This window comes from Oryzias melastigma, linkage group LG1 (assembly GCF_002922805.2).
Source record: "Oryzias melastigma strain HK-1 linkage group LG1, ASM292280v2, whole genome shotgun sequence".
In the NCBI taxonomy this organism is placed as follows: Eukaryota; Metazoa; Chordata; class Actinopteri; order Beloniformes; family Adrianichthyidae; genus Oryzias; species Oryzias melastigma.
The window spans coordinates 1,606,939-1,623,011 of NC_050512.1; the positions used below are offsets into that span (position 1 = coordinate 1,606,939).

Genomic DNA, 16,073 nt, shown 5'->3' on the forward strand with positions numbered 1-16,073 from the left:
GCTTCTGTCTGTGTTTCATTTCACGGCAGGTTCGCTCTTCTGAGCTGCTCTAAAAGCAGAAACTCCCTCTTGTGGTGAAACAGAAGACCACACCTTTCATGTCGAGTGGAGTTTTATTAGAAGGAGAATAACCAATTTGTCAATATTAATTTACCTTACAAAAGGAGAGGAATATAAATGCTGGTCGCTACAATAAGTTAAATAAAGCATCAGTTCAGAGAGAAAGTTCATCCATTACTGCTTGTTTTGTCCAGACGATGAAGGAAAAATGTGTTTTAAAGAAGCCTGCGCAGTGATATCGAACGTTTGGTCTGTGTGACCGGAACTTCTTTTTTAGGTGTGCGTTATTACTGTGCATTATCACTTTTTAATGCACACCCAGCAGCCAATCAGAATCGAGTATTCACCCAGACCATGGTATAATAATTAATATCAGTCTGTGATTCAGATATTTTTAGGCCAGCAGAGAAGGCCTTGCAGGCCCTGGCGGCCCGCCACTGCGTTACTGTGACGGCAAACACCAAGAACCCAAATGGAGGAGGGCAAGTCTCCACTAAAGGTTTTGATCACACGACTTAACAATGACACCAGTAACAACAGACACTCCAACACCAGACACACAGTGAGGGCTCCCTGAACACCTCAGAGACAAATTAACCAAATGAAAACACCTGCACCCAATCAGAAGAACAGCAGCCTGGAAAGACTAACCCAAATAAACCCAAGACCGTGACAGTTACTGTCAACATCATTAAACTGTACCAGCAGGTTCAGTTCTGCAGCCGAGGTCTAGAAAAATGACAAAAAAAACTATAGAGATCTATACAAAAAACCAAACCCTCCCCTGGTGAAATACCTGTTTAATTGATTGGAACCCTATTCAGTCATTCTAAATCCCATCACTGTCATTTTGTATCCCTGCTGACCCCTTTAACCTGTGACTCCATCTACTATTCTTCAGTCCATTTTCAAATCACACACTGTTCTTCAATAAATCTATTGATTAGTGGGACAGACTCACAGCCATTCTCACATCTCTCCTTCGGGCTTTTTGGATTCATTCACTCAAGAACCAATAAAGGATGTTTTAAAGATTGTTTATCTATTAGTATTAGGGAGTTCTTATGGGCTGAGAGGGGAAAACAGGGACAGTTAAAGAATAAACACGATTGGTGTTCTGGTTTCTGGAAACTGGAGGACTCAAACCCTAAACATTTATTTACATTTTTCAATGAGAGCTGCTCACAGAAACCTTGGGAATGGATTTATTTTCTGTCTCAAAGATGGACTTTCATCATCGGCCAGATCTTTGCCCATTAAAAACAAATGATTCTTGGAGATTAATTATTTTTGGCAATCAGAGTCCAGCTGTAAAGAGCTTAAAGGGCTTATTCCATGCAAAACCAACTTTTTGAGCTTTTAAATGTATTAATGTTCACTCCTCACTATAAACAAACCCAAAAACGAACAGGTTCTCATGAGCTGATGTCACAAAGTGGGAACAACCCGCCCCCCTCCACAATCGGCAAAACGCCTTGATTTTAAACGAACAATACCGCATATATCTTCCAATTGTGTCTCATCTCCAATATCCTTCAGGTCTGACGGGTGTCAAAGCGAGCGACAAATTAGAAGAACTGGTTTGAACACAGATTGAGCAAAGACGAAAAGGTGTTCATGTCTCCAGGAAAATGATTCACGTGAAAGTGAAGAGGATTTTTGACACGGAGATTGATGATGGTTCATATAGAACAGAAATGTTCACACCCAGTGCTAATCAGATCAATGTTCTCATCATTCCAATAAATCCTACATAATTAGTTTTTTTAGTGTTCCAAAGCTAAATATTGATATAGTTCACTCTGAAAGGCTTAAGAAAAGCATGGTATAGGCCCTTTAAACAGTGCGCATGTGAAAGCAGCATTACATCATGCTTGGACAGTAAAAATGAAACAGTTTGTGTCAGTGTTTACAGAGAGTTTAGCATGGTTTGAGTCTAAGACGTCTGCTCAGCTGCCGCTCCGCTCAGCTCTTTGCCTCCTGAAGGCAGTTTTGGTCATTAACTTACTGAACTAGTTGTTGTTGATTTCATATTGGTGTATTTTAACCCCTGTCACCGATACGCTCCAAATAAGCAGACTTTAGTGAATAAGCAGACAGCATTTTGATTCAAAAACAAACCTTAACATACCAAAAACTACAATTTAAGGCTTTGAAATTTTGAGGGTTAAAAAAAGAAAAAATACCAACAAATTTCTGTAGACTTACATTTCTGTCAGTATTTTACATGGAGATTATGTAAATTAAAGTTCTTTTTTTACTTAGAAACTGAGTGCAAAACTTTTAAAATTATATAATTTACTTCCTAAAATTCAGATCACTTATGCTACATTTTAAATTATTCTGGAATTATATGGTTTAGATCCATGTATGTATCATAAATGAAAAACACAAAACTGTCACTGTAGAGCAGGAAAGAGACATTTTGGTTCTGGATACATACACTGTTTATGGGGGTGACCTGATATCCATACAGCTGCATACTCTGACACACAGGCAGGAGAGTGAACACCATGCAGTGGGAGAAGAAGAAAGGAGACATGTTAGTACGTGTTCCACAGGAAAACACATCTGCAAATACATTTAAAACTGAACTTTCTCTTTCACATGAATTCTATAGTTTATTAGGACCAATGGCAATCTTTGTGACAAAACTCTGAAAAGGACTGGAGGGGTTTCTACGAGCCTCTGGTGTCACACCACTGTTTATATGTGGTTATCTAAGCAGCTTTGTAACATTATTATTGTTTCAAGAGGACCCTAATGTTGTTTGAATGACTGCTGCTCAAACGCTCATTTACCACGTGACTGTCCTGCACTGAACCAGCTGAGCTCTCCAGTCGCTTGAATGACCGGAAACCTTTGGGTCATAGAAATAAGCGGCTGCATCTGACAGAGTGCAGATGTGTTTTGAGGCTCGTCCAGCTACTTCAAGGGACGTCATGAAAATGGAACGTACCATTGTTGTGCGTGTGGTAAGTGTTTTGTCTTTCTCTATCTTTCTCTTATACCCGGTTGTGCTGCAGCTGTGTGCAGCAAAACACTCGCTGCACCCAACCCCACCCTACCCTTACCCCGGGCTTACACCGCTAGCGTCACAGCTTTGTTGCGTTGCGGGAGTGGACTAGCTACAGCCGATGGCTTACACTGGCTGCCGCTCCAGCCACAGCCTGTGAAAGCTCAGCCCAGACAGAGTAGTGCTGGATCTCTATGATCAGCTTCTGGTTGTCCATGGTTATGACTGACAACGCTGTGCTGCAACACACTTTGAGTAACACGTAAATTACGTAATGTTTACGACACGCTGAAACCAGCGAGTTCAGCGGAAAGTTTGTTTTATTTTGAAAATATACCGGATGCACTTTAAATTCGCTGGCGTGGTTTCCGGTTTAAGTCGTGAATAGCCCCAACTTCACAGAAAGTGATGACGATCAGCTGCGGCGTCCGTCAAAGTTTGAACCAAACGAAAAGGATTCGCAGCGACGCAGAGGTCAGTCCGCAGACGCAGGACGTGAACGCCTGCAGTGGAAGTTTTTCTCGCACTTTTAATGTTACGAAAAGACTACGGCGCACGCAACTGAGCCGTGATGCTGGCGGTGTAAGCGCGGGGTTACCCCGCCGCTCGCGCACACTCCCATCTCACCGCGTGAGCAATCGAGCTTAGTTCACCTCCACATGCCATGTGTATGAGTGGAAGAGAAAGAAGTCAGAGAAGACTAAAGAGAGATAATAAAAGAGCACGGCTCTCGGGAAGAAGCCAGAAGGGAAACAGTCACGAAGCTGCATCGTCATCATGACTGTTGACATGGTAGATTGGTCAAAGTTGCGGTGAAAATAAAACGTTTTCAAGGTCCGCAACAAAACACGGGGTGTGCTTAAATTTAAAAAATTTAAATAGTTGCGATGGGAACATCGTGAAATCCTGGAGGGTCTGCCTTGTACAGTAGGGCTGGGTTGATAAAATCGATTAATCGATTTGAATCGATTTAAGCTTAATAGACCAATAATCGATTCACAAAAGATATAAATCAATTTAGCACATAAAGCTAAAGTCTGCTAGCTTGATGCTAACGTTCAATTTTACAGTAAATAAATTTTAGCAGATTAACATAAATATATTCAAATTAAATAATAGATTTTTAATGCATTTCTAAACAAATGTGTATAAATTTGTAAACTTAAAAGTGAACTGAATTAAAGAATCGAAAGAATCGGAAAAAATCTGAATTAAAACGATTTAAGCTTTTGTGAATCGAATCAAATCGTTTCTGGAAATTATAACCAATACCCAGCCCTATTGTACAGTCCTCAGAATTTGTAATAATTAACAATAAAAATCTGTACTACACGCTTGCCTCTCCCCTACTCCACCCTTACATGTTGTATAAGCGTTCAAGACAACCTTTCTCCTGCAGCACGCCCATAGGAAAAATTCGTGCATGAACATTTTCTCTCTACATGTTCTTGAGCGATCTACGATCTTGATTTTTGTGCGGGTCACCTGCGTGCCCCATACAGGCACCTGCAGACAGCCTTTATCCACCTGTAAGGACAGTTGGGAATAACCCTTGTGCTATATTAGGCATGTTTACATTAAAAGTGCGGTCATCTGGACCCCACAAGACACCGCGCTGAAATTCTTTTTCAAGCATTTTTTATCTTCCCTGGTGTCTGTGGCAGACATAATATCCTGTCCACCTTCCTACAATGGCATGAGCATTGTTAATAGGGGCAGACCTACAGTACCACAATCCAAATGGTCTTTTCCAAGACCAATTACAAATGAAATCATTTTATTTTGAATAGATTTTTGATGATTCAATTCAAGGAATCTGAAAGACTTCACCTGCACTGTTCGGTACCAGGTATTTATCTCTGAGTCACACTGGTTGAAGTTTTGGCTACAGATGTCTTTGATCCATTTTAAATCAATGAATCGGATCGTTCAAAATGAACCGAAATCGACTGAGTCGGATCAGTGGCCAAAATTTGTGGAATTAATCAAATCATAGTCAAAATGAATCATTATTTCCCTATCTGTCCCAGCATACATTCAGCTGGTTCTAAACTTAAAAAAAAGATATGCTAAATGCATTCAGTGAGATATCAACAGAAAACTGTACAAAAAGAGACAACCAAGAAGAGGTTGTCATGTACTTAGGACAAAACACCTTGTGGTAACAACACCTGAGGCGTCCCTGGTGAGGCTTAAGCACCAAATCTTTAACATACTGAAACTTTTCAACCATTAACAATCATTTCAGTAGATTCTGAAGGAGAAAAGCGGCTCGTCTGAATGACTGCAATGATTGTTAATGGTTGAAAAGTTACACTAAATCAAAGAACATAAACACTGGAGCTCCAATGTTCAAGGCGTTTGCTCAGTGCAAAGTATTGTTTGTGCCACTTTCCCTGCATTACTGAGCGTTTCTACCTGGACCTGATCCTCTGTTTCTGACCCTGCTTATTCTCTGATTACTTGCTGCCTGCCCTGACCCTTGCCTGGACCCTGACAACTCTAGTCTCTTCTTGGATGATTCCGTGCTCGTGCCTGACCCATGCCTGCCTGACCCTGATTTAGCTTTGTGGACTTTGTTGCCTGTTTGTGACAGTGAAGCCGAGGAATTGACTGAAAAAAACAAAGAAGAAGCTAAACAAGAGTGTTAAAAAGGAGTTAAGAAAAATGTGTCCCCTGTAACTTGTCATTGATGTCAAATCTAGCTGCAGAAGTATAACAGAGTTTTGAGCCTCCTTTGAATGTCTCTATTTTATTTTTTATTTGTGGTCATAATTATGCTCAAATGTGATGGTGGGTTCTTACCAACTGGGCTGATTTCTCAGCATCTCCTCGCCTTCCTTTCTTCTCATTCTTCTTCCTGAAAATCTCCTGAAGCTGCATGCAGACAGAGGATGAGAACCCTAAATGCTCATACAATCTTCACAAAGCTGTCCACCCTTTCCTGTGCTCAGGCCTGGACCTGGGTTGCCATTGCACCCTAAGCAAAAAACGAACGGGCGCCCCCAGCAGGATCTAACATTCGGACGTTTTAGCTAGGGCTTAAACCTATGTACTCTCCATTTGAAGGCAAGCACGCTAACTGACTGCACCACCAATCATCTAATGCTGAAGAGGTGTTAAAAACACTACATCCCCAGTTAAATTAGTCTTTTTGACCAAAATGCTGGGGGGAGTGAATTTCCAAGCAATTTTATATAAGTAAAACAGACAAACCTCTGCGCTGAGCCTCTTTTCTCCTCTTTTTTCATCCTTTCAAGTTTTAAAGAAGCACTAAGAGTGGCACCACAGCGCACCCCTCTCCTCCCCCCAATCCAGCTAGGAGGCAGAAGCAACATGACGGGAGGGGCGATGTCTAAGATGGGTTACTGATTACATCAAACTTTTGAGTTTTTGTAGTGATTACAGTGATCGAGTTATTAGTGATTCTCCTGCTCCTTTCTGTACATTTTTCGGCATGTAAAAACAAAATCACACTTTCAGCGATTTCATCAATCTTAGTATCAAAACATTCAGCTCATTCAGGACATTACTGCTTGTATTTTTGGTATTTATAAACTTAGACATTTGTGAAATATTGAGCAAAATATGCCCCTTAGGAAATGAATTAAAAATTGCCAAATCCTTCAAAAACTTTGAACATTGAAATGAACTTTCACATATACTTTCATCAATAACACTTTAAAATGTTCAGGAACCACTGGGTTTTTAGGTTAATTTGGTATGCAAACTGTTCTTAGCTAATTTAGACATGTTTCCAATTTTTTGGCCAATTTGGAGTTTAGCTAACATTTTAGCATTGTGCTAGCAGTTTTTGGCTACTTTAGACATGTTTCTAGTTTTTTTTTTGGCTAATTTAGCTAATATTTTAGCAAGCTTTCAGCTTCAGTACTTCCAGATAACTGCTCTGGCATCTTCAGCGGCCACATTCAGTGCAGATCTTCTGGTTTATCTCCATCCAGCCCGTTAATGACATCCGAACACAATCCATTTAAACCTGTGAAACTGGAGCAGCAGAGCTTGTTCTCTATTTGCGCAGATGGTTGCTTTAAAGACAAAGCTCTTCCGCGTGATCATACTCGGTCACAAAGTGTTTCCTCTTTGCCGTAGTAAAGAACATAAAATGATGTTGTATTTAATTAAAATAGCAAATGTGTTCCACTTATATAGAGCTCTGTTAAATAATAATTGGAAATTCTTTGTCTGAACAACATCTGCTTGCTCCCACAGGACTTCAGACCATTACCACTCCCTCCTGCTGATATGTCATTCCACTCCCACCCACCGCCACAGATTCCACTTTCCCTGCAGCTCTGTTTTAGTGGAAAGTCTGTCCCTCCCAGCCTGCAGGGAACGTAAAGGTCCCGAGGCCCTGAAAAATGATACAATAATATGACTTATTACTAAACCACCTCTGTGAAGAGGTGGACTCAAAACCAGCTGTTCCAGACGCTTCCATGATCTGATTTCTCCACACAGAAAATCCGGTTCACATCATCATTAAACGCACTCAGGTGTCAGTTTATTAACAAGACAGCATGTTTTAAAGTTTGAGATTGAAATATAATTATTTGCCACATATATCTGCTTCATTCTGCTTTGGGGAACTAGCTCAGTTAAATCCTGTCATGTCAACTTTTCAAAGTATTAAATCCACAACTCAACTGAACACATGAGTGCTCCAAGCTCTATGGGACACTACCACAGACACAGCACATATTTAAAACTCCTGATGGTCAGACAGCGTGTCTACAGATAAAAGTTAAATTTAAGACCATTCAAAACCAAATGTAATATTTAAAGAAGTCTATTTTCCAGAGTATAAGTTGCAAGAGCAAAAAATGTTAAATCAAGAAGAAGAAAACCATATAGAAGTTGCTCTGGAGTGTAAGTTGCACTTTTGGGAGAAAAATCTGACATTCCAGAACTAATCTGCCTAGATGAGCGTCGCAAAATAAATAAATAAATACAAAAACACAAATCTTTTGATCTGTATAGGAAAAATATCAGAGTTTAAGAGGAAAACAATCAGATTTTCTTCCATGTTTGTTTAGGACGACACTTCTTCTGCCGCTATCAGTAGCAAATACTTCGGATGCAGCGCCCTCTATCGTTTGTTAGGCGAAACTATCGCTAAAAGACAACCGGTGTTTACTGGGAAACTAACAAACATATGAGCCTATTTATGTCTTAAAAAAAATAAAAATACAGAACATAACAGGCCCCGCGGTCACTCCTTTTTTTGGACATTTTTAACCACATTTAAAACCAGATTATACTGTTAACACCAATTCAGTCATTTTCTCTATCAGCCACTCACCACCAAGAACTCCCTCTTGTCCACCATCTGGTTGCCGTCCGCATCAAACATATTGAAAGCAATCTTGAAGCCAGCGTGAGGCTCTAGAGAACAGATAGGAGAACACATATGGTGTGAGTGTGAGCATGTGTTTATCAAAGGGGATTTTAAAGTCATAAATAGTAGCAAAAGAAAAAGGAGAAAGATAGAGCAGAAATGCCAGGCTGTAAACAACAGGAAAATGTTGATTTTCTTTGTCAATTTTCACTGATAAATGCCACACTCATTATCTGAAGCAGGTCTTTACAGTATTTATATTCTAAAAACAACAGCAGCAATGTATTTACCTCCCTTTTCATTGTCCTAACAGTCCTTGTGACCTTATTAACCCAACAGGTTAAATCCCGGCCTGTTCAGTATCTGTGGCCCCTCGTGCTGCTGACCAATACTTATTGAACTCTGTGTTGTTACAGGTACAATTAGCACTGTTTAAATGTTTAAACCAGGGGTCCCCAAACTACGGCCCAGAGCCGGATCCTCCGCATTTGGCCGGGCCGCCCAGACACTATCAGAGATGCATGATTTTTTATTGTTTTGTCAATCTGGTCAATCGAGACCCACATTGAACGAGACTTTTTATTCCGGCCTTCTGCTGACTTTTTATTTATTTATTTATTTTTTTATTCAAACATGTTTATTTATAGATATATTTATATGTTACAGTCACATCTGTATTAACACAACTCACAATTGTGGGGCCGGGTCGGTTTGTAGGCTAACAGTAAAAGTAATGTCTGCTCTGCATTGGAGAAGTTTTTCTCAGGCGTCTGCACACGTTGGCTGTAGAGTCGGTTCTATCTGAAATTCTTCTCTTGCAGACTCATTCTACCTTCCTATTATCATTAACAGTGAAACAGTTCCAGATGTTTCTTCTTTTTCCAGTGTCACTCATTTTTGGATGATTTTGTGTTGATGTTGTTTGTTGTCATTACACCTCTGTCTCAGTAATGAGCTGTGGAAGAGAGGATTCTGGTCGGGACACTACTTAATAAAATAAAATGAGCAGAAGCTGTGTCCCAAACTAATGGGGGAACAAATAGAAAATGAAACTCTTTTTCCCTCGTTTCTTACGGAAGTTCTGTTCTAAAAATAACTTATAACATTACCTGAGATAATGCTAGTGTGAATGCTGTAAGCTGAATTTGAAGATGCTAGTGCTGATAGCTGAAGATGCTGAAATTGATAACTGAAAACACTGAAGCTGATAAGTGAAAACGCTGAAGCTGATAACTGAAAACGCTGAAGCTGATAACTGAAAACGCTGAAGCTGATAAGTGAAAACACTGAAGCTGATAGTTGAAAACACTGAAGCTGATAGCTGAAAATGCTGAAGCTGATAACTGAAAACGCTGAAGCTGATAGCTGAAAATGCTGAAGCTGATGGCCATCTAAAACATTAGCTAAATGCCAAATTAGTTTGGTGTAAAAAAGGCTAAGCTTTAAAATATCTTAAAAAACAGAAAAAGCCTAAATTAGTCATAAACAGCTAGCGTGTAAATATTAGATTAACTCCAAAACAGCCGAAAAAAACGTAAAAAGAAAAGTCTAAATTAGCTATATTACCCGGAGGGCCGGATCCAGCCCCCGGGCCTTGATTTTGACATACGTGTTCTAAGTTCAAATCTTTGTAGAAATATAAGTCATGAAAGTCGGAAATCATGGGTCTGATAGTGTTTGGGGAGGCAGGTAAATGTGGAGGTAGGCCGGTTTTGGGGACCCCTGCTCTGGAGGAAAGAGGTGCACTCACTGGTCAGGATGCACAGCAGGAACAGGTACTCCGTGTATGAGATGATGCCTTTGGGGAGACAGAGAGAGAGTTCAGGAAAAGTCAAACTGAAGACCAACATGGTGGCGGTCCCAGTCAGTATGAGCTGGTTTGGACCCGACCTCTCCTTTAGTCCATTCGGGTTTCCTCATACAGGCTGAGCGTTCACTCTCCCAAACTCTGGGCCATGAATGACTGAATGCAAACATCTGCTCTTTTAAAATAATTTGATCAATTAACACATTTAAGGGAAAAATCAAGACTTTTCTAATCAGGAAATAAAAAAAAAAACTTATTTATGTTTTTAAAAGTTAGATTGTCAAAACAGTTATCACAATAAAATTAAAAAAGTATAAAAGTTTATTTACCGGCTTCAGCAGGAAACGGATACTTTTACACGTCCCAGTTCGTTACTTTTTGTTGCTATTCTGCATTAAAATACGGGATATGAAACCAATAAAGGTTTACATTTTCAATTTTGCAATAAAAATAATATTTTTATGTTAATTATATTCTTTCTAAAACAAAAACATTAAAGAGGTTTGAGGAACAGTGTGAAAGCTGACCCTTTAAAGGTGCATTCACACCAAACATGATTCGCACAGTGGAGATGGCTAGGTTCAATATTAACTCAATGGAACAGAAGAGACATAACGCCATCTGAAGTCCTGCGAGGGGCAGGACGGGCAAATTTGTCACAAGAAGAAAGAGGGGCGGGGAACGCGGATTTATCATGTGATGAAAAAGGGGCGGGGCATGCGAAATTGTTGCAAGGTGTGCAAAATTGAGTGATTTTCTGTGGGATTTTTTTTTGTTTTTTTTTGTCAATGTGCTGTGTGTGTTGGTGTGTACATCCTCGTGTCTCAGCATAATAATCGCGATTAATCCCGATCATGTAATAAAGACAAATTAAATAATGGAATCATTTGGCTGGTCGATTTTTTCTTTAAATCTAAAACTTGGCTGGTGAGTCCAAAACTAGATTTTGCTCACTGGTGTTAAGACTTCAAACATTTTTCAGCCTGTATTTAGTTGCACTTCATGTTCAATTAAAGTTCCAAAGAAAATGTTCAAATAAAATAGTTTTTGCTAAATATGTTCTATTATTTGTAATTTTTGTAAAAGAAAGTACAAGCTCGAATAAAATCGATTAAAACAAATTTTGGAATAAAAAAAAAACAGATGATTTTTTTAGCCGTATCGCTCACCCCTAGTTTATTTGTGTGGTTTTTGAGTTTAAACCTGAACTCTGACCTTGTTCTCTAAGATTTCGAAACAGTTTGGAGGATCCCCTCCACACCGGAGGAGTGTCTGACAGAATCTTCTCCAACTCCTACAACAGACACAAAAATAGATGAATAAATGACAACATCAAATTCAAACTTTAACCTGAAACAGAGTTCAGAGAACATGCTGTGTGATGCTCGCTGTCCAGTTGAGCCGGCTCATTGAAGCCTTGCATACAAGAGTTCAAATCTGGACAATGTGTTAGAGAGATCCTCTGGTGAAAGCACTGTGCTTATTAACAACTGAGAGGATGCACTCAAGAGGGATTTCAATGTGCTTAACTTTTAATTTGTACCATGTCTTTAAGTGTTGTGAAAGGTGCTTTTAAATAAAAAAACATTAATGTCATAATTATTATGAGTTCAATTTATGTCGTGTTTGTTTAATCCTAAAGCTGCTTAAACGTTTCCTACAAAAGCAAATGACTCATTTCATTCTTAGCAACAAAGCTATGAAGATGTTTAGTGACATCAGCAAAAGGTGAAGAAGAGGAGTGTTTCTCCTCGGTAAGTTAATATATATATATATACATTTTGATCCATTAGACCAGGAGTGTCAAACTCAACCGAACAAGAGGCCAAAATCCAAAACACACCTTAGGTCACAGACCGAACAGGATAAACATTTATTGAACACTCTAAAACTACATTTTTAAACTTTAAAATTGTAACTTTTTAACATAATTGTGAACTAGATATATAGCATTACCTGTGATAATGCTAGTGTGAATGCTGTAAGCTGAATGTGGCTGCTGAAGATGCTAGTGCTGATAGATGAAGATGCTGAAATTGGTAGCTAAAAACACTGAAGCTGATAGCCAGCTAAAATATTAGATTAAAAAAAAACTTAGATTGACCAGAACAGCTAGCATGTAGCTGAAAAAATAGCTAAACTTCAAAATATCCTCAAAAAAATGAAAAAAGCTTAAATTAGCCAAAACAGCTAGCATGTAGCTGAAATATTAGCTAAACTCCAAAATTGCCTAAAAAATCGTAGCAAATGCCAAAATAGTCAGAAAAACGGGCAGAGTGCCAATTTATCTTTCCCCATGAATTTTTTTTTTATAAAAATAAAAAACGTTCCTGGTGTTTTAATTATGATTATGACCTTTTCAACCAAAATCCCACAATCTAAATCTCTTAAAAAGCCATTTTCCACGTTGATCTGAAGCTGTTACAATATTCCAACCAATCCCACAACTTTTAGTTTGGCTAATGCCATGAGCTTCATTCATGACCATGAATCCTTCAATCAAACATAGAGTTAATCAAGTCGTTGCCTGAGTAAATAGTTATGGATTTCATGCTTTTACCCTCATTCACTTTGTAATCAAATTATTATCAAACTTTTTTATGAATGAGGAGTTCTGTTTTTTTATGCTGAATAGTACAAATAAATAATGTAAAAAACACCAGCCGACTGAAGTATATATCCTACCAATAGGCTAAATGCAACAGTTTATCGCTGCAGCAGCTCTAAATCTGTGAATTAAATAAAAAGCTTTTAGCAGAAGCAAAACATGTCCCACCTGTTTGGTCAAGGACCTCCAGGGCCTCCTGTCTGCAGCGGAATGACACAAACGAGGACGAAACAGAAACAGGAGAAGAGAGTTTGGGTGGGCTGAGTCCGATAGCATCTGTACGATGTAGCCTTAATGTTCTGTATTCTTCCACACACATGCATGCAGACGCACAATCATTGTATATCCACTCATCATCACAAAGCCGTTCGGAGCGTCTAAAGTGCTCTGAGTCCGTCTTTGTAGTGTGCTGTTAAAGCGCATACTACTTTGTTCTGTTTTATACAACAAAGTTCATCTAATTCAACTTCAAAGTGGACATTATGGGACGCTGGCTGCTGAAAGGGAATGAGTGGTCAGATATAAACACACACACAGTTTGCATGCAACACTGTGTTACAGAAGAAAAAGGTTTGTTGTAAACTTTGTACGATTGTGTTTTTTCAATTGTCGCATATACAAACCATTCTATCTATGGTTCAGGATAAAATGAAGAGTATGAGGGGAATTTGTGTGTGTGCACACGTGTCTTACAAACAATCTTAAACTAAACAACAGATAAAGAAGCATCTGGTTTAAGGCTGGAAAGAGTTCATCTGATCCGACTGCAAGAATGGACTTGAACACATCATGCTATGATGCTTTCAAGACTCAACACAGCATGGAACATGCCGCCTCCCTCCATCTACGACAGGACTTGGACTCGAATTATGAATTGTTGGTCTTCACTATGACTCGACTTGGGACTTGACTGCTTTTGACATGGGACTTTATGTGACTGGAGGACAAAGACTTGAGACTTACTTATGACTTGCAAAACAATGACTTAGGTTGTGTCCAAATTCCCCCCCAATCACTTTATAGTGCGTTCGCCATTTTCTAGTGCTGTCTGAATCTACTAATTCCAAACCGAGTACACTAGAAACTTCCCAGAAGTCTTTGCAAAAAACTAGCGTACATCGATGGTCACTAGATTAGCGAATATAGACCAAGATGCATTGCAGTCGAACAATTTCAAACAAAAAAAAAGTGTTTAAATGTAATTTTTTAATAAAGCATCCACATTTTCACCATCAGAACACAGTCAGTCATGAATAAACATCGTGGAATATTTGTTTTTATTCGATTTTCACTTCGTGAAATCGATGAGGTCATATCAGGTTTTTAGAAAAACTAAAGAAAAGTTGTGAGCATCATGTCAGAATTATCTTTAAAATCCAGCACACAATATAGTTCTCCATTATATAGTTTTTTAGTAGTTAGAGAGTAGGGGGGGATTCAGACTCAACCCTAGTCCCACCTCTGCTAGTCATGTAAAAACATTTTTTGAATAAGAATATTCTTGCTATTTATGGTGTATTCACACCAAACGCAGTAGGAAGGCCAAGCGCGTCAAGTTTCAACGTTAAGTCAATATCACGATTTGGGCGTCAAGCGCGTTAAGGCGCGGTGAGCGTCTCAACCAATCAGGCCCTACGCTTTGAGCACGTGGCGTTGTCAGTGACTAGATCAAAGGGCAGAAATAAACATTCAAGATGGCCGCTGGATGTGAGGATTTTGGTCCTGAACTTCCATTGATTTTGTTAATCCATTTGGGCCTGGAAGCTGTCCCAGTTACTGTTGGGCGAAGGCGTGATAGCCCCTGGATAGATCGTCAGCCCGTCACAGAGCTCCCTGAGCTGGATGGACGGCTATGCTAGCCAACCCGGTGGATAGCTTAGCGAGCTAGTGAGCTAGTCAGGTTACAGCAGAGCTGATAGCTGTAGCCGCTGATCGTTTCACGGCAGATCCAGCGACGTCTACCGCCCAGGCTGTGGACTCTGGGCAGTGGACCACGCTCTGATTGCCCATCGGCGGTTAGCTGCCTGGCAGCCCGGAGAGCCACCGCAAGTGCCGCTGTAGCGCTCTAGCTTCATGGGTTTATGATGTTTTCCTTATTTTCATCAAGATAATGATAAAAATATCCCTCAGTTTTATTTTGATTCCCCTCTCTTGGATTAAAGCTCAGACTGGACCACAGACAGATGGAAGTAACGTTTGACACGACCCTGAGGTGCAGCTCTCACTGCAGGAGTGACGTAAACAGAACCAGACTCTGGTGAAAACAAACACAGCCATGTGCTGTGCTCTCCAAAACATATAAACCCAAGCTACTCGCTCAACATCATCCATGATGTGACGACGAATGAATTCCAGAACAACTGCGGTGGTTGCTCCGCGGCAGGAGCGTGAAGGCGTTGAGCAGGAAATCTGACAGGTGTCAAAAGAGAGACGTGAATTTGACGCCTCGGCCGCGTTCGGTGTGAAAGCAGCATTAAGATAAGTGTTTTGTTTTTATAAATAAGCCTCAATGAGCACTTTTCTGGTGTAACATACAGTGTTCCCACACTTTTTTGAGTTTTTTTATTCGCCGTTTTACGTATTCCATGGTTTTTTTCAGTCATGCGACTCTCCCGGTTTGTTACCAAAACTCAGGAAACTTGTATGAAACTTTTGCTTCCGAATAGGACTGTAGATCTCAGGGTAACTCACGGCACGATGCGATTTACTTAGATGACTAACGATACCGATTGTATCTTTATATGGCAAACATTGCAATAATCCATATATTACCCTGGTAATCTATGATATATAACTATTTTAAAAAGAAAAATATCTTTTTATTTTCTTCAAAACCTTTTTTAGAATAATGAAAACACAATATGTTAATTTAACAGCCTTTCCAACATTAAAATAAAAAATATCAATAAATAAGTATTTGTTTTTTAATAACAATAATGAATTATTTTACTGCAATGGCATCAGACAAAACTGACAAAAAAGGATATATTTTCTATTTTCATACTCACCTCTGGGTTCACTCATTGTAACGGACTCGATGAAGTTCTGGGGAGTCATGTACAGCTGGCCTTCATACTCCATTGAACTGAACATATGGAACCGATGCTCATGGGAGGAAATGTACACGTCCCCCTCCTCAATATTAAACGGTTGTGCCTGCAGACATTAATCCAAACAAAAACTCAAATCTTTGGCATAGATTATTGGAGGTGATGATCACTCTATC

General features: G+C 39.5%; 1 protein-coding gene across 7 annotated transcripts in view; it reads right to left on the bottom strand.

Moving 5' to 3' along the window:
* micu3a (mitochondrial calcium uptake family, member 3a) overlaps positions 1 to 16,073 on the bottom strand; it is a 43,746-nt gene that overhangs the window by 22,994 nt on the left and 4,679 nt on the right. For all 7 annotated transcript variants that reach the window (XM_024259464.2, XM_024259462.2, XM_024259463.2 and 4 more), the window contains exons 2-8: positions 15,856 to 16,003; positions 13,016 to 13,047; positions 11,455 to 11,533; positions 10,183 to 10,230; positions 8,397 to 8,479; positions 5,882 to 5,953; positions 2,504 to 2,545 (exon numbers count right to left, since the gene is read on the bottom strand). In XM_024259464.2, the coding sequence (XP_024115232.1) occupies positions 2,504 to 2,545; positions 5,882 to 5,953; positions 8,397 to 8,479; positions 10,183 to 10,230; positions 11,455 to 11,533; positions 13,016 to 13,047; positions 15,856 to 16,003 (504 nt within the window). The remainder of the gene's footprint in view (positions 1 to 2,503; positions 2,546 to 5,881; positions 5,954 to 8,396; positions 8,480 to 10,182; positions 10,231 to 11,454; positions 11,534 to 13,015; positions 13,048 to 15,855; positions 16,004 to 16,073) is intronic.